The sequence below is a fragment of the Histoplasma capsulatum genome, genomic scaffold (assembly GCF_000149585.1).
Source record: "Histoplasma capsulatum NAm1 scaffold_7 genomic scaffold, whole genome shotgun sequence".
Classification (NCBI taxonomy): domain Eukaryota; kingdom Fungi; phylum Ascomycota; class Eurotiomycetes; order Onygenales; family Ajellomycetaceae; genus Histoplasma; species Histoplasma mississippiense.
In genome coordinates, this window is record NW_001813976.1 from 854,099 (window position 1) to 871,764 (window position 17,666).

Consider the following 17,666-nt stretch of genomic DNA (forward strand, 5'->3'; position numbering starts at 1 on the left):
GAGAAAAAAAAATGGGAGAAAAACATCTAAATATGAGAGAGAGAGAGAGAGAGAGAGAGAGAGAGAATCACAATTTCATCTCAGTTCATTCCATACAGTATTCTAGATAGGATAATTCATTCATGACCAGACACTGCAAACCCAGCACAGTAGTAGTAACATTGAGAGCACCAAGAACAAGACACACAAGATTAATACGCTGATGGAAACAAGAAGCTAGAAAACAAGAAATAAGAAACAGAAAATGAGCTGGAGATATGTTGTTTGTGTGTATGTATCGCGTGTATCGTTATGGACCATATGTGTGAATGTGTATGTGTGTAGCATAACGTAGAACGAAGATGAAAAGAAAAATGACAAAAAGATAATCAAATCAAATGATGAGACCCTTCCTCCACCTCCGCACCCGTTTCTTTTTGGGGGGGTTTACAATAATCTTGTTTCTTTTCTTTTCTTTTTTTTTCATATTTTTTTCCCCTCTTCGTCATAATTCGTATCATGGTTCGTCCGTCCGTTTCATTTCTGTGCGGAGTCGCTGTGACTCGCTGAAATAGATAAATAAAATAGTAGAAAAATAAAAAGTAAGAAAAGAAAGGAAGAGCGAAAATAAAGCGAACAAGTTCCATCTATCATGCATTGCAAATGAAGATTGCATAAGCTTGCAAAGATTGAAAAGAGTAACAATAATAATAATAAATGCCTCGAAATGATATTTCCCAGCCAATCCCCATGGATCATCCCCCCAAAACAGAAAACATCCTATTCCATGACTTGTCACAAAACGTAGGCAACGTCATTATTTTTGATCATGATTTTCTAGTGGAAACTTGATGTTATTTTCCCCTTGCCTTCATTTGGGTGCTCGTTTCACGGCCATTTCTATCGTTGCGTTTTATTTTCTTCGACTATGTCCGTTGTTCCGTTCTGTGTAGCAGGCTTCGTGGTTGGGAAAGTAAGGAGGGAGGCAAGCAGGGATCTATTCATTGGGAGGAGCGGAAGGGAAGAAAGTATAAAATAGAAAATATGGCAATGGACAAAATGAGAAAAAGTAAAGAGAGTGTGTGTGGAGTGAGTGCAATACAATCACAACGTATCGTTGCTCAGATAGATAGCTGTTCTTTGGGGGGCCGGGGGGGTTTGTGGGGTGTTTGTCGAGGGTAGATATTGTCTTCCGAATTCGAGCTGTTTTCTTCCCCCATCATTTATATGGGCAAAATTGCATAAAGCCTTTGGGGGGAAGCGGCGCAGTGCGAAACGGGTTATAGTTAGCTAATATCGTCGATAGTCAAGTCACGCTGCCGGTAACGTTATGATAAAATAAAATCCACACGTCGACCCAGAATAAGAAAGATGCTGTTGCGTTTATCGTTGTGGGCGCAGTAATCCAGTAGGCGATCGGACAGGCAGACATGTTCCAACCGCAACACATGCCAAAACCCTATTCGAGCCCAGAGATATATCCCAACATGACGCAAAAGGGATAATCACAGAACAACAAAAGTGAAGATGGTGGGGGAAAATAAAAGGAAATAAGGTAAAGAGAGTAACGTTAAAACTTGAAAAAGAAAGAAAAAGAGAAAGTATTTCAATGAATGTGGTCGCATGTTTTACACAAGTTCGTCGCCGTCATGGATAAAAAAAAAGAGATCTATGCCTGTAGTATAGCCCTTTTTCGTTGTCGTTGTCGTTGTCATTGTTGTCGTACAGAAGAGTATATTTTAAACAAGCGTTTTGGTTAAAACAAAGGTCCGCCCAATCGAAAACGCCTTTTTGCGCATGGGAGTTTGGGAGAAGGGAAGGGAAAGGGAGCTAGGAGAAAGGTGTGTTGGGCGTATCAAGCGTATCAAGCTTAAAACCATCGCCATTTGCCGGCCCAGCACTCACGCTCATGCCAACACCCGAACCTCCTTTCCCTCCCCTTTCTTCGTCAAAGTACGCACGGGGCGTGGTCATGGCACTCTCACTGTTGGGGGTTTCCTGACAATTCGACATTAGTACGGGGTGACGTTGTTCTAGATTCCTAGCAGTAGCAGAGGGCATGCTGGCAAAGGAAGTTGAGGTAAACGGATCAGAGAGCGAAGGCGCGTGCCGCGGGGGGTGGGATGGAGTAAGATGTTTCCGGTTGTTGTACTTATTGAAGGGGTCAGAGTGGAAAGGGGAACCCAGTCGCTTGATATCATCACCGTGTCGCAAATGGTGGCTAGTATTATTAATATTATTGATATTATTATCCTGTGGCTGCATTTTCTGTCCGTCATCGGAAGCCCCCGTCGTAGTGGCCGTAACGGTAGTAGAACTAGTCGTGGAAGCCGTACCAGTAGAAAGTGAAGTGGAAGAGCCGCGAAACTCCGCAAAATGCGCTGGAGGGTTGAAAAGCTGGTCCAACCGTCCTCGTGAACCACCAATTGCGCCAGTGGTGATGCCCCTGTTCCGCACGCGAACACGCCGTTGGCCCATATTATCATTGTACCTGGGTTGGTGGATGAGGTCAGGGAATGGACGTTGGAGGCTGCTGCCGCTCGAGTCCAACTCATCTTCCAACTGGTGCAGGGCCCGTCGTTTGTGGGCGTTTCCAAACTGATCTATGCGTCCTCCAGGTGATCGGGTTTTTGAGCTAGTTGTGTGGATTGTGTCAAACTGACTAGCCGGTGTGGCAGAACGGAGACGACGGCGGGAGCTATCAGGGCCCCAAGTATGGTACATAAATGGAGATCCCAGGCGAGGAATTTCGTCGCAAAGGGAACTAGTTGTGATGTGGCTGCTGTAGTCGCCGAGAGACGATGACGAGTGGCTGTGAAAATGTTTAGGGGTCCGGGTTGGTTGTTCGTGGTCACGCGAAATATTGTTGAACCAATCATTTTGGGGCCCGTTATTGAGATCACTCGTTGGCGGTCCCAATTCTGCAACCTGAGTTGGCAGGAAACTGGACACCAGTGAGACTCCAAGATCTCGGGTTGCGAATGAGGCGGCTTTCCGATGAGATACTCCCAATTGTAACGGAATTCCAGTAGCCGATTCGGGGGACGTTTCCAAGAAAGGAGACGGGCTACGGGATTGAAGCAGTCGTTGATAATGGGGCCCGATTGAAAATTTCCGTTTGCAAAGATCCTTTAAACGTCTTCTCGCAAAGGAGTCAGACCTGGGCCACGCTGGTTTGGGAGGTGCAACCTTGGCAGTTGGCGTAGTACTTCCACTTCGTGTCGCGGAGTCGTGGGTTGCTTGTTGATTTTTTCGGTAACCACCACGTCCGTCCATAAATAAAACAGGACCAGAAACGGAAGTTACTGTTGAAGGACCTTTCCTTTGAACAGGGCCTTTTTTTCTAGACCAAGCTTTCCTAGCTTCGCGGGCAACGCGATGAGAGACTCCCAAAGGGGGTAAACTCCCCGGAACCATTTTGAAAGGGGTGATTCTGGGATCCTGTAGATATATTTGATACGTATTCCACAGGTGGTTGTCCATCTCGGAAGTCCATCTCGGTCTGGTAGTTGGTGTCTTACCAGGTTTCCCGTGGACGATATTTGGGCTTGGAACGAGTCTCCGGCTCTTGCTTGCAGCTGGTGAAGGGATACGAAATGAAAGGATCCTGGATTTCGCTTTTCTGGGCTCGTGCAACTTCCTCCCATCGACGCGTACGACATGCAAGATGTAGAAGACGCAGCAGAAGAATCCGAGAAATTGGAACAAGCAGACGATGGTCGTGGTATGGGATGACTGCAGTCTCCTGTATCGCCATAAGTCCAGCAAGGCCTTTCGTCAACAGGGGTGCCCCGGATTTGAGCTGGAGGCGTTCTAGGATCGACCCTGCCTCGCGGTGGAACTTGAAGTGCATTCTCAGTCATCGGTTGAGTCACGGCACCGTCAAAAATGCCAGCTACAGAGGCCGACGGATCGTGCGAGAGCTCGATTGATGGCAATGGAATATCTGGTGAGCAGAAAAGTTCGCGCTGGGTTGAGATGGTGAGTCGAGGTCTGCGGAACCGGCATGAAGAATGGTGGGGCGGCGGCGGGATGGTCAGCTCTTTGGTCGGTCGATCTGGAGTCCTAGGTCGATTTTCTTCATCTCCAGCGTAAAATGTGAAGTCCTTGGGAAGCGTCCGGGACAGCCCTGGTTGCCTGTAGGCCATGTTTTTTTTCCTTTTTGAAACTGTTTTTAATATCTTTTTATCTTTTTATTGATTTTTCTCAGGGTGATGGACGTCCAAACAAATGGTGAATGGTTCGGCAATTGATAGCTGAATGGAGAAGAAAAAACCTATTCAACGAAAGTAGTAGTGAATAAGTTTGCCCAGAAGATCAAATCGTAGTCGCGTTATTTCGTAGTCCTCGTTTTTCAGTCCATGTACATCTCAAAATAGCAAAAGATATGACTATTATAAAGATGTCGAAGTACGATCGTCGTTGATGCGTGAGGTATAAAATTAAAAAAAAAAATTTTTTTTAAAAAAAAATCCCTAAGCTCTCAATTGTACATTGTCCAGCAGAACGCAAGAAAAAGAACACATCACAACGTGATTTTCCCGGGTTCAAAATCCGACCAAAGATGGCAATGGCAAGGGATTGGGTTGAACAAAGGAAAAGAACATGTAGTCGTGTTAATAAGAAATATAGATCCGCAGTGTCGCCAGTTTGGCAGTCGTGGTTCTCGTTATAATAATGTCTGGATGATAAGAATCGGGAGAATTTAATAGGGCCGAGTAGTTGTGAGTGTCGTGGTGTGTGGGTGTTAAGAACGGGTGTGTTATTGTGGATGAGAGACGGCCAAGTCGCACCCGCATATGGTTTCGCTATCAGGAATCGCAGTAATTGGCAAGCATCGTGGCCAGCGACAAAAAAGGAGAACCAAAAAAGTAAAGGTTGGGACGAAAAGAGGAGGGGGGAGGGTATCGCGTCGGACGTTCGTTTATGGGAATTGACTGTTCCAAAAAAGAGCGTTTGTTTTAAAACGAACGGGCTCCAACGTCGCAGCGACGGAAACGACGAGAAGGTCTGAAAATGGCCGGTCGGATCCAGATCAATTGGCAAATTGACCGCAAAAGTTGAATTGGCTTGTCCAGGGCGAGAGGGGGACAAGTAACTCGAAGCCAAAATGCGACCAAGAGGGGAAGGAGCGCGCGCGAGAGAGAGAGAGCCAGAGAGGAGTTGAGCACTGGAGGATAAGAGGGGCCCGGTATAGGAGGGCGGCGGGGGAGTGCAGCGGTTGACGAGGAGAAAAGAGGAGGATCGTGCCCGCTGGCCCAGTTGTCGAGTCCTCCTTCGGGCGGGAGTGGGCTCGTGGGATGCAGAGAGCAGGGGAGAAATGGATGGCTGGGGCGGCAGAGGAAAGGATTAAAAAAGGATGAAAAAGGACTAGAAAAGGGCTAAACAGGCCTGCGACGTTCTTCAGGGTCCCCTCACACCGCTGAAATGACGGCACGTTCAGGAATAAGAACTAAAAATCGTTCGTTCGCGTTTGAACGGACCGAAGCGAACAAGGTCCTAGGTAGAGACCACTTGGCGCAGGTTGATTGATGAAGTTGGGGGTGCGTGATTGATTGACAGGGAGAGAGAATTGGAGAACTGAATCGGATGAAGAAAGGGATATTTGGAGAGTTGAACGAACGGAGGAGAAGGTGAAGAAGGTCCAGCACAGGAGTCAATCTATGTTAAGGGCAGCACCAGGCGAGGACTTGGGGATAGCGACAGATCGTGGAGGTAAGTTAGTCAGGAGGACGGGGTAAGCGGCGGCGCGGACGGGAACAACCTCTGAGATGAGGCGGCCGTCTCGAGTGAGCAGACACCGCCCTGCTCAGCTAATGAGAATTCCAGGAAAATAAAATAATACGACTAGGAAGAAAGGAATATCAAATGGGGTGTGGGATGTCGGTGGGAGGCGGGAGGCGGGAGGAGGTGGATGTGGAATTGGGCGTCGTGGAGGTTGTGGAGGGAGTCGCCTCGTGCCTTGGCATGGGCCGGGCGATGGCTGGGAACAGTGGGCACGAAAAGGGCATCCACCGGGCGTGACCAGTGGCCACACCAAGGTTTGGCGGTGCGAACAGGTACCACCCGATGCATTTCAGCGTCTTTACAGTGTCTTTACGCCCTACGTACTGTGGTGGAGTGCCTCCAGTGTAATGCTCCAGTGTATTGAATTGGACATCTCGACATCTCCAAAAATATCGGGCAGCGAAATCCAGTGAAATATCCCTCTCAAGTACGGAGTACTCCGTGCAGCTCGTTATAATCTGTCCCAATGCGCTATCTATGTTTTCTCTACAGATGTACAAGAATCCAAGTTGCTGCCCATTGCCTCTGTCCATTGATTCCGCCATTCTGGCTGAAACCCCAATCCAAGCACAGGTTTCCCACTTTCCCAGACACCCGGATTCTCTCATCGTCATAAAATGACTATCTATCCAACCAGCCACACATCAAACAAGAACTTCATTCCTTCTTCAAAGTTCTTCTCCATGAATTGTTTTCCCTTCGAAGGTGTCTGAGGCTGCTTCCATGGACGCATCTTGCGCTGTCTTGTGTGCTAAACGGACAGCCCCGTCGTGGCGTACTCCGTAGTTTACCTTGCATTTACCAAGCCCCATGTCGGGCCAACAACGGTGCTAGCGGGAAGACAATAAAGAAAGAAAGCTGTTGAAGGAACATTGTGTTCTGCATGCTGATTAATCCGTACCAATTACAGAGTTCTTCGGTACCATCCCCGCAGATACGAAGCTTCCCAGAGCCGGCTTTCCATGACGTAAAGTTTCCATATCATCCATCTCCTGCAGCAGATTCCATCTTGATTCCTCACCCAAGAAAAGGAAGCGAAAGAAAAAGAAGAAATCTCAGCGGGCCCTGGTTTACTCTTTGATGCCCAAAGGAAAGAAACGCCCTTCTTCGAACTTCCTGCCTCGAAACCGCCCCGACAATCCACCAAGGGCAGTCCTCTATTCCGCCGTCTTTTAAAAAAAGTTGTTTTTTTACCGTACGTTATGTCGTCGCAGGGTTTCCGTGCGCATATGTACTGTATCGAATACTAGTTCCCTTGCCGAAAACAACCCGCTTGGTTTTTGTTTTTTCCTGTTCTATTCTTCTCCTAAAACGGGTGCTTTGCGCGAAAAACACACGTCGGGAATGCGCGCGCGCGCGTGTTCCTGGCGTCAGAGCGCGGCTCGAAACGCGAAAATGTCAGTCAGCTTGTGAAATATGATTGGTTAGTTTGGACGTGTCGCGTTCGCGCGTTTGTGGCGCGTGATATGACTCGGTATTTTTCTTTTTTCTTTTTCCCTGCTGCTCCTTCATTTTTGGTTTCTTACAAAGCGTTAATACGTTACCGTTACCGTACCATTTGGTGCGGTGTTGCGGCGGCGGAGATCTCATTCTCAGAGAGGAGATGAATGGATGAATGGATGAGCTGGTTTTGCTGGTCTGCCGGTCTGCTGGCGGTAAAGTAACGTAGGTGTGGATACAGGACGGAGTCACATAACATTGTTGGAATTGGTCGATTGAAATTGTGCTTCCACGAGGTTAAGTTGCGAGGGGGCCCAGGCAATCGGGGAAATTCCTCGAATATAACATTTAACCTTCTCTTTTTTTTTAATTTCTCTGAAAACCAAACATCGAGTCCATGAATCAATGGATGGCCGGGTTCCTCTGTCAACCGACGGCAAGACCCAAGCCATAAAAAGTGAAAGATACTCGCGCATTCCGTTCCCGTCGAGATACTGGGCTACAGCTACAGGGATGCGCATGCAGGCGCTGCTTGTTCCTGTCCAGAGGATGCAGGTTCGCCAAAAAAAAAAAAAAAAAAGAAAAGAAAAAACAAAAAAGGCTCATTCAAAGCTCTGTGAGCTTCTGCAGCTCGACTCCGTCTGCATCATCAACACGCTGGTTGCTTTCACCAACCAACAGAGCCCATGTCAGGGGATATTATCCCAAACCACCGTCAATCAACTTGTTCCACGCCACCCCCTAGTTGCCTCATGCATACTGCATCTGTCTTTAGCCCGATGGAAGGAGAAATAATACCGACAACTGATGGGTGGTATAGGTAGCAAAATAAATCAATAAAAAATGAAATAAAATTAAATAGAAAGAAGCTTATTTCCGTTGCAATTGCTACTGCAATGTCCTGTGCCTTCATCCGTCCCATGGATCCGGAAAGCTGCACTGACAATTATGACGAGGCCCTGTATGTATGCATGTTATATAGCTGTCCATTGTCCCAGCACAGAGATCTCGAGGGACAAGCCGCTGCCCGATCTGCAGACAATCATCAGCCTGACTTGTGTACTAGTTAGTAACTACAGTACGGAGTACGGAGTACAAGAGTGCAAAACAGTGTCATGCACAGCTATCCAGGATTGTTCCTGGAATGTCTCTATTTCTCTTCTCTCTGTGGGCCTGCTGCATCTTCGCATTCTATATACAGAACACACCGCCACAAAGCAGCTGATTTTGTTCCATCTAATCTGCAGCCAGGCAAACAATGGTCTTGTTCTTTGCTTGAGTTCTTTGAAAGATTGATGAATGCTCTCCCTATGTGTAGTTAATAACATAGTTATTGTACTGTACATACATACAAAAGGAGGCAAGGTTTAGAGTCCGTCAATCAGTTTCGACTTTCACTAACCCTGCAGCTTACATACTCCGTACAGGCATGCATACAATCTATCAGTGTCAAACAACCATGGAGAATGATTAAATCAAATACTAATATACAGTAATTACAACACATCAGTGGCAGATTGATTTAAGCCCAGTCCGTCTTTCGACCCATTGTCTCGCTCCACCGTCGCTGTGACGTTGCCGTGGGCATTGTAGTTGTGGTTGTATGCTGAAGTGAAGTGTCAACTCCGTCAAGGAGTCTGTGGGTTAGTTACATGTTGCTTGCATGATTGATGCTACGGATGGAACCACCTCACCTGGAGCTTCCCAAACCAATCCAGCCTGGAACCTAACTTCTGCTATTTTATAATCCCGTTCTTGCTAGTATCTCCATTTCCTGTCAATAACAAAAATATCACAATTTCTGATATCCTATAGAGTGAGCTCTCCCGCCAGGTGTTCCGCCAAAATGTATGAGTGTGCTTGCTTATTTATCCTGTGGAGGAGGGAGGTGCGGGTGTATTCGATACATTCACTGGCTGGCAAACTTTTCTTGACGAAGGATGATGGGAATTGTCTAAACATGCTATCTCACTTAAGGATGTCGTCCCCCTAAGGATTGATCCCTTGTCTGGGGGACCAGGGCTAGGCCCCAGACACCTTCGACAAGCTGCCGGTATTTCGAGCTCTCCGATCAATGATATTGAAGAATGGACGGGGAAAGAATAGTGAGGATGCTGTAACAGTCCGCCGTAGTGGATCATCTTTTCGCTACTCCTCCATTGTCAGGTCATCGGAAAACGATGGTCCATATTATCCTTCCGACGTCCGATATGTACGGGGAGATACTTCTGCTGTTTGTTTGTCTTGTTTGTCTGTTGGAGTCCATCTTCATCGGCTCGCTTCTCAGCAGCTAGTTAGCTTTGTCGTTGACAATACGAACCACACATTAACATAGCCGCCTGTTGCTCTCTATCTCGCGCCGTTCTAGGGCACGGGAATCTGGCTGCGGCACCTCTATATCACTCTTCTCTGCTTATCCCTCGTGCCCATACAACCATCTCGGATTCGTATCCATCATGGGTGATTTTGGCCCCGCAGCGTCTGAGGAGCGAGAGCAGCTTGGGGATAGCCTTGTGGCGATCAAGGAGTCTGTCCAGGATATCCATGTACTCGTTACTGGCTTCGGCGTATGTGGGAGTTTCAAAATTTAGCCCAATATTATCACACTTCATGTAGAACCTGCTCCCTGCCAATGCCACATGTACAGTATATCGTGTACAGCAGTGGAGGTTTGGCACCGATGACACCCGATCGACAGCCAGCGTACATGCCAATGGAAAACCACCCAGCTAATCAACGTCAACAGCCTTTCAAATCCAACCTCGTAAACCCCTCCTTCCTAATCGCCTCCGCCATCCCAAAAATAATCACTATCACCCAGACCACCCCCACCTCCACTCCCACCTCCACTCCCCGCCGTATCCTCATCCACACCCATCCCGTCCCAATCCGCGTCTCCTACCGTGCCGTCCGCTTTACCATCCCCGCTATAATAGATGCCTTCAAGAACGGCCACGATGGCCGCCCGCCAGACTTCGTCATCCACATCGGCATGGCGAACACGCGGGACTACTACGCCGTAGAAACTATGGCTCACCGCGACGACTACGGCTTCACGGATGTTGACGGGCAGGTCGGCTTTGAGGATGGCGAAGCGATCTGGAAAGCGATGGGATTGCCAGAGGTCCTCAGGCCGGGGCCATGTACCGTGCCCGGCGATGATGAGATGGAGGGTAGTGGCGATGCCGGTGGCATTGATGGTGATGGAAGTCCGTCACTGAGAAAGTCGTCTACAACCGTATACACTACGACGGGGATATCAGCTACTGTCGTTACTGATACCACGGCCACAGCTTCCGACGCCAACGCCACGACAACAACGACAACAACTGCTCGTCCCACATCATCATCGTCATCACCGTCGCCGTCGCCGTCGCCAGACATGGACAAGCAACCTCAACCCGAACAACAAGACCAAACTTCCGCACCCCCGCAAACCCCGCTCAACGAAATCACCACAACCATAACCACCACGGCCTCACACACCCCCACTTGCCCCTCCCCGCCCGGCGCCCACTTCCTCAAAACCTGGCAATCACTCGTCCCGCGCACAGCTGACGTGCGCCTCTCCGACGATGCCGGCCGCTACCTCTGCGAGTTCATCTACTACACCAGCCTGATGCATGCGTACCTGGAACGTCGCAATCGGAGCGTCGTATTCCTGCATGTGCCGGGCCGTGCGGATGATGAGGCCATTCAACTTGGGAAGGAGGTTGCGGCGGGGCTGGTGAGATGTCTGGCGGCTTGTTGGGTTGTTTGATTGGGACCTTGGCGGTGAGAAATTGGAGCCAGGGGGCTTCACGCGGGGGGAGGGGGGAAACGTGGGGTGCGGATTTGAATGGGTTTGGGCTTGGTTTTGGGGTGGAGGATTAGGGTTGAACTAAATTAAATCTTCATATGTTTCGTGTTGTTCTCGGGCCAAATCAATTTCCAATACTTTTCTTAGCATTTATGTGTTTTTTGACGATGAATGAATGATACACAAGCGTCGCTTATATTGGTTATATATTTATATTTCCCATTCAATATAACCCATATTGTTTGTCTCCTTTTTTCCCCGTGTTTGTTCTTTCTCCCTTTCTTATGCATCTAGGTGTGTTTATGGAGGGGACGGCTCAAATTTCCCTCGACGAGTGTTGAACCACGTAGAACCAGACGAAATCAGCCCGAATAGGATAGATAGATCCCAAGAACCGGCAGAAGACATGCTAGAAATACCCCAGAGCCCCATCGATCATACTTGTATTATCTCCGCTATAGCAATGCGGATGGACACAAGATTTAGCAGGTATATCCCCATGGTTTCCGTAGAAGAAAAGACTTGGGAAGCTGAGGCTCATATGTTGACAGTTGGGTTGATCGACACGTTAGGGAAAGGTAGAGACCCCATTTGTATCAACGAAGGATGAGCATTGCAACTTGTCCAGGGGTTCCCTATTCCTCAAGAGGAGGACGATATCCATGGATGTTTTCGTCAGTAGGAAGGCCTGGTCAGTTTAGACTAGTTTCCGCCGAAAGCTTTAACCCAAAGTCTCTGGATTCATGGTCAACGACGAATATACGGTACATTATTTCGCTTTTCATAGCTACATCCATTGATGGGATCGGAGATACTCTCCCGGTGACGCCGCGGCAATACTCGTCCGGTAATAAGAATAATTAAGGGGGTTCCTCTGCTACGCAGGAGCCCGCTACACTCTACAACATTGTTCAGAATCCTCAATGGCAAAGGAGCTTTCTCGAATTTACGTTGCCGGAGTTGTAAAATTGGACTTTATCACCCGGTTAAAAGGAGAATTCCCCAGTTAACACAGTCTTAAGTTCATAATTTTCATTTCATGCCTTGAAGTCCAACAGGAGTATTCATTGAGAACCTTGGGTCAAGAAGATACCATGAATCCGCACTAGGCTAGAAGCTGGCCTCTGGATGTAAAGAATTTCTCAAGCCTTGCAGTTCATATTTCAAGATTGTCCCATTTGATATCTTGGGAATGTCTTTCAACATTTCGGCCCCGTCTTTTCTCCCTCAGACATCCTCACTGGTGCGCTAAATCGGGTTATCCTCAAACTTACGCTTGCCTCAATTCATCCCGTCCAGCATGGGCATGGCGGATTAAATCACCATCTACCCTACAGACCTTCAAGGATGGCGGTACGTTGCTATCTCATCGCTGTTTGATCTGAGCATCAAAATATACAAACGGGGAAACCCTCATAATATCTGCCAGGAGTCCTGGAAACCCCCTACCTTACATGTGTTCCCTATTTCCTTGGTTTCTTTGCTGTAGCCAGTTTGCGCCGAGCATCTTCAAAGCTTGTACTGTACCTATTACATCCCCTATGTGGCATTAATCGCCAGTGCCCTCTTCTCTCCCCTCATCTATCTCGCCGTTGCAAATGACAGCTCGAATAGCTTCCAGTGACTTGCCCGCTTGGCAAACACGTCTGCTTGTATCAGTTGGACCTGCTGCCGCATTGTGTACTTCCGACTCCCTGCAGCAGCCGATACATATAAAGCGTTGACGAGCCGTACAAGCCCGTGACAGTGACTTACAGATAGGCCCTAAACAGGAGCTTGCACCAGAGCGACAGCGCAAAGTGAGGAATGGGTTGATTGAGTGTATTAACATCGCTGGGAGTAGGGTAATATGGAAGTGGAATGAATACACCGTGGCGGTATTGGAAGAGAGCCGTATATACTCCGTATTCTGGCCCCATTTATTTAACAGTTTCAATTACTCAAAAGGCAATTGGGTATTTACATGTACATGCTTTTGCTTGGTTTCACCCCCGATCCGCTGCCGCAGGGTACCATTTTAAAATATGTTATGCATGATTTCAATATCGTTTGAATACCGTCTTCCTAATTTATTCTTGATCAAAATTGGTTACTCATTTGCTTATTGTTTCTGGGCAGCTAAATATCCTCCGTCATGAGTACAACGGATGCTAGCAAAAAGTAGGTGCGGTTCAGGTGCTATTTCAGGTACTATGCGTCACGACAAAGTCCATGCAAGCCTTGCGAGGTTAGCGACGTTGACTTAAAAAAAAAAGATCGCCCATCCTCCATATATCGGATTGCCTCATTCTTGGTATCCGCATCGGCAGACTACTATCAACTCAGCCCTGTGAAGTTTAATACGAACTTGTCAGCCTAAAAACTCCATCAATTTCAAATGAAAGCTTGGGAAAAAAGGGAAACAGATAAGAGATAACACAATGTAGGGTAAGGGGCGCGGACGGGAATATTCTCTCTCTCTTCGCCAGCATTAGAAAGGCTAGATGAGTAGCAGGTAGGATTTAGTTACTCGGGCTCAGAATTCACTTGGAATGAAGGAGCGAAGCCAAGATGACCTAATAAATATTTTCAGTCAAGGAATGTTAATTCTGTGGCGTTTCGCCAGCACCAAGCAGTCTCTGTGGCGCAATTGGTTAGCGCGTTCGACTGTTAATCGAGAGGTTGGAAGTTCGAGCCTTCCCAGGGACGGTTAATTTTTCTTTTGTCTTGTATATTTTTTATTCTTTGATGCCTTGAATGCTTTTCATTCTTCTAGCTTATTTAAGTTAAATATTTTTAAATTTCCTCATACTCCCAGCGCTCAACGGGGGAAAGATCAATTCTACAGATGTACGCATCGTACATGTCAGGGGGGTGGATGGCGTAGTGTTAGGCGCTGTTCATCACCACCGCTAAGTCAGGAAGGTGGTGGATTCAAATCCCACCCCTCTCCAAAAGGATATTACCACATCTTGGTGGATCTTGACGGTACCCTTTCTTATCTCATTTCTATTGGTAACTGCCACTGCAGGGTGGAGCAATGTTCAACACTATATATAGTCTACTCCGTAGATGGATTCAGGATACGCTGTAGTGTTGGCCGGAGTTACCGTTTAATACCGATTGCTACGCAACTACTCCGTAGATAGCTCTTCTGTGATCCTTATCCCAAACCCGTCCGCGATCCCTACCCGTCGCTCGCGACGAATTCTACAGAGTTTACAAGTTCGGCCGTAACAGCTTTTTCTCCCAGCCACTAGAGCATGTCAGCTGCTGTCAAAAGCGGGCTAAGGGATTGATGATGTGTTTTAAAAAAAGATTTCTTTCCGTCAACGGATATTAGAAAGTACAGTAAAGGGGAAGTAAAAAACACCAAGGGGATACCGATTGAAAGCTGAATCGTGAATTGGCTTGAATATGGATGCGTTCTCGCGCGTGCGAGCAAGATTCCCCGTTGGGGGCTATGCCAACTGATCCTGCAGGCGTTGCTGCAATATCAGAAAGAATATATCGACGACTTGATAATGGCTTGAGTAGAGTGGAGTCCTGCGCGGATCTCACCAGCCCCTTTCCCGGTTGTTTTCAAAAGCTTGTATGATAAAATGTGAATATACAAAACGACATGGTTCAAACTTGTTGTAACAATCGTATCAAACTTTTGGCTTTCAGCATCATTCTCGTCGTCATACATCCACCAACAACATATTAGCGCACTGAGCTGCGACCCCCTGCCGCAACTTCATTCCAGATAACCAACCCATTCCTCTGCACATTGCTCTTCGTGACAATAGCGATATGCTTCTCCGGTCCCCGAAGTAGTTGATATGTGATTTTTGATAATCCTGATGTGATAAGCCAGATTGTATCAACTATCCTTGACGGTGCAATGGTAGCCATCCGCAAAGGGGCGTTTCCAGGTCTCTTCATTCCTGGAAAAGCCCGTTAGACGCAGTCCATAACTTTCTTACGTGTATATGATCCTACGGGAGAAGATGGTGAGCAAAATACAATTTCAGCTTCTAGCCAGCTCCATGTCGGGTAAAGATGGAAACATCCCTTACCATTTCCTACAGCTTGCTGGCATGGCTGCGTCCACTGTGCCCTGCATACTCCCCTTCAGGGTTTTCGGGGGCAATTACCCAATTGAATCCTCTGGGTTGGTAGCCGCAGAGCGAAGATCTTGGTTGCTGCTGGTTGGAGTTTGTATATTGCTCTCGTGGTCGGCATATTACTAGTTGAAGACAGACCCCGGAGCAAGATATCGTCAGGTACGTCTGGAGTATCGTAATTGGGAAGAAAGGACGAGAGGGTTATTGAAAATTAGTTAGCCCAAGCTCCGTTAGGTTCATGTGGCATCTATTGGTGATAGGTATGGATTAATGTTTGTATTTTCCATGCACGCACCAGGGGCTCCGACTGAACCAAGTAAATATGCGTCAAAGTTCTCAAACATCAAGGGCTCCTACAGACAGGCATCTGCGGTGTTTCTTGAAAATAGTCACTGCTGCCCCCCTTCCCCCCCCCCCGAAGTTCCCAAAGCCAGCTTGAAGGTGTTCAATATCATGGCGAGTTGTTGAGCACTGTGATCCTAGCCTATATCATCGGCCATTAGCAATTCATACTTTAGATCCGTTCTCAGCGGATGTGTCAATCAAGGAGGCCACGGTTGAATAACCCTCCCACCACATGCTAGTTGCACAGCAAGTAAGAGCAATTTGGTCCTGGCAAAGCTAGAAGTACACAGGTAATCACAAACACGGTCATTCATAAGTTAATTCAGTCAAAGAGCCGAGCCGAGAAGCCTTTTGAGCATCCCGGTCTCATGCGTGTATTCCTCTCGAACATATTCCTACCATCTCTCTCCATATCCTAGACAAAGTGCCTAATAACTTCTGAGGTCTCAACGGTCCAATGGACTGTTACACCGGTCGAGGACTACATGATTCTGTCACCCCTGTCAAAATATGCCTTTCCTCCCCGTGATCCCTGCACTCACTCACTTGGACGACGAAACGTGTCGCGGAAATCAATATGAATCCATCCATCCCATGATCTCCCTTGGGTTATCCAAACATTCGCACAGATCCGAGACCGCGATACTGATGACATGAGCGGATGATTAAAATTCTGTTCTGAGTGTTTCCCATCTGTGAAACTGCACCACTAGCAACGGTTGTGCACAGTAGTACAGGATGTTGAAAAAAAGTTTTCGACATTCAATTGAATCAGAGGGATTCTGTTAGTGGTTTGTATTTTCAGCTCGTGGTATTTTCTGCTGGAGGTAAGGGGCTAATTTACCTTGATCTATGTATAGAATGCCGGTTTGATTAACACATCGTAATGATGACTTCTCGGAACGGCATACATAAATATATATGTAAGATTCTAAGTCGCGAGCTGAAGCTAAACGAAGAATCCCTCGAATCCTTCAGATATGAGTCAATAGCTCATTTTCCCGTCTTTTTGTAAATTTCTTTCTCATGACCTCCACTTTTCATTCAGTTTGATATATTTGCATGGGAAGATAAAAAGCAAAATATTTACCCTCCTTACTGCTATTAATTCATCTCGATAAAACCGTCGTTCCAAAGTGCCAACCAACCTTAGACAAAAAAAAAAAAAGGGGGGGGAAATAACGCCATATTAAATTGGATTTATAAACATCGTTATTCATTGAATCCATGCCGTCGCGAGTGGAAGTGAGCGACGACAACTATGCCATCTCCAGCAAGGGCAGTCGCAATGACACGGGCTACCTAACAGCCCTTCCCCCGGAGATCCTGCGAGAAATTCTCCAATATGTAGGCGCCGACGAACTCAGAGCCAACAATCTGGACAGGCTACTCATCAGCAAATACTGGTACTGCATTGCATCAGCAGTGCTGCTGGAAGATGTCAAACTCTCCGCGACTGGCTTGACGAAATTTCTCGCACTGCAGAAGCGAGAAATGGCTACACCGGGAAATAGTGGACCGGAGCATCAACCTCAATATAAGGAGGTTACGTGTACACGAGCAAGAACGGTATCAGAATCGGAATCAGAACTAGTGGATGGGCCCATTGGCCCAATATCAACTCGGACATCGAGTCTCGCTATCTGTCTGACCGGCTACTCAGGATGGGCCGCCCATATCGACCCCGAGACGCACCAGATTATCCCGGAGAGATTCAAGATCCTCGCGGACTGGACCGAAAAGACAAGAGCAGATATGAATCGTCTTTCCAGTTGGTTGGGCACATTGAAAACTTTGACCAGATTCCGTTTCCAAGCCGAAGGAGAATTGAGTGTGCGCACCATTCCGGAGAATCTATTCGAGCATATGAAGAGTTACTTACACGCGGATGCAATTGCGCTTATGTGCAGGAGTATCCCTGTCGAACGTTTGAGGGTTCTGGAGTTGGACACATGCGGATCGGCGTTTCTGGCGCGAGGTGTGGATGGTGCTAAGCCAGGACATGCTTCGGATAGTGAACATATCTGCCCTCTTATCGGGAGGTATGTGCCGTACCTGCAGCAACTGAGGGTGAGGATGCATCGGATCTGCCCGGAGGTTTTTGGAGTTGGTAACAAGAATAATTTGCAGTATACAACAGCGCGGAAGGAGTTTGTATTTCATCTGAGCCTGTATGATCCACTGAACGGGGATGACGAGTGCAAAGTCTGCGGGGGCTTTGTTCATTC

The 17,666-nt window shown here is 47.5% G+C and overlaps 3 protein-coding genes and 1 non-coding gene across 4 annotated transcripts in view; 3 read left to right on the forward strand and 1 right to left on the reverse strand.

Moving 5' to 3' along the window:
- Positions 1-1,809: 1,809 nt before the first annotated feature.
- On the reverse strand, positions 1,810-4,127 carry HCAG_05895 (predicted protein; the record flags this gene model as incomplete). Its single annotated transcript, XM_001538240.1, has 3 exons — positions 1,810-2,582; positions 2,643-3,108; positions 3,501-4,127. The coding sequence occupies 3 exons, from the start codon at positions 4,125-4,127 to the stop codon at positions 1,810-1,812; spliced, it is 1,866 nt and encodes a 621-aa protein (XP_001538290.1).
- A 5,535-nt stretch (positions 4,128-9,662) lies between these two features.
- On the forward strand, positions 9,663-10,966 carry HCAG_05896 (conserved hypothetical protein; the record flags this gene model as incomplete). The annotated part of the gene is made up of 2 exons (XM_001538241.1): positions 9,663-9,773; positions 9,854-10,966. The coding sequence occupies 2 exons, from the start codon at positions 9,663-9,665 to the stop codon at positions 10,964-10,966; spliced, it is 1,224 nt and encodes a 407-aa protein (XP_001538291.1).
- A 2,653-nt stretch (positions 10,967-13,619) lies between these two features.
- On the forward strand, positions 13,620-13,693 carry HCAG_09400. The gene has a single exon. It is a non-coding gene; the product is annotated as a tRNA-Asn (tRNA).
- Positions 13,694-16,665: 2,972 nt separating this feature from the next.
- Positions 16,666-17,666, forward strand: part of HCAG_05897 (predicted protein) — a gene marked incomplete at both ends in the record, with an annotated part of 1,325 nt that continues 324 nt past the window's right edge. The window contains one exon of the mRNA XM_001538242.1: positions 16,666-17,609. Within this exon, the coding sequence (XP_001538292.1) occupies positions 16,666-17,609 (944 nt within the window). The remainder of the gene's footprint in view (positions 17,610-17,666) is intronic.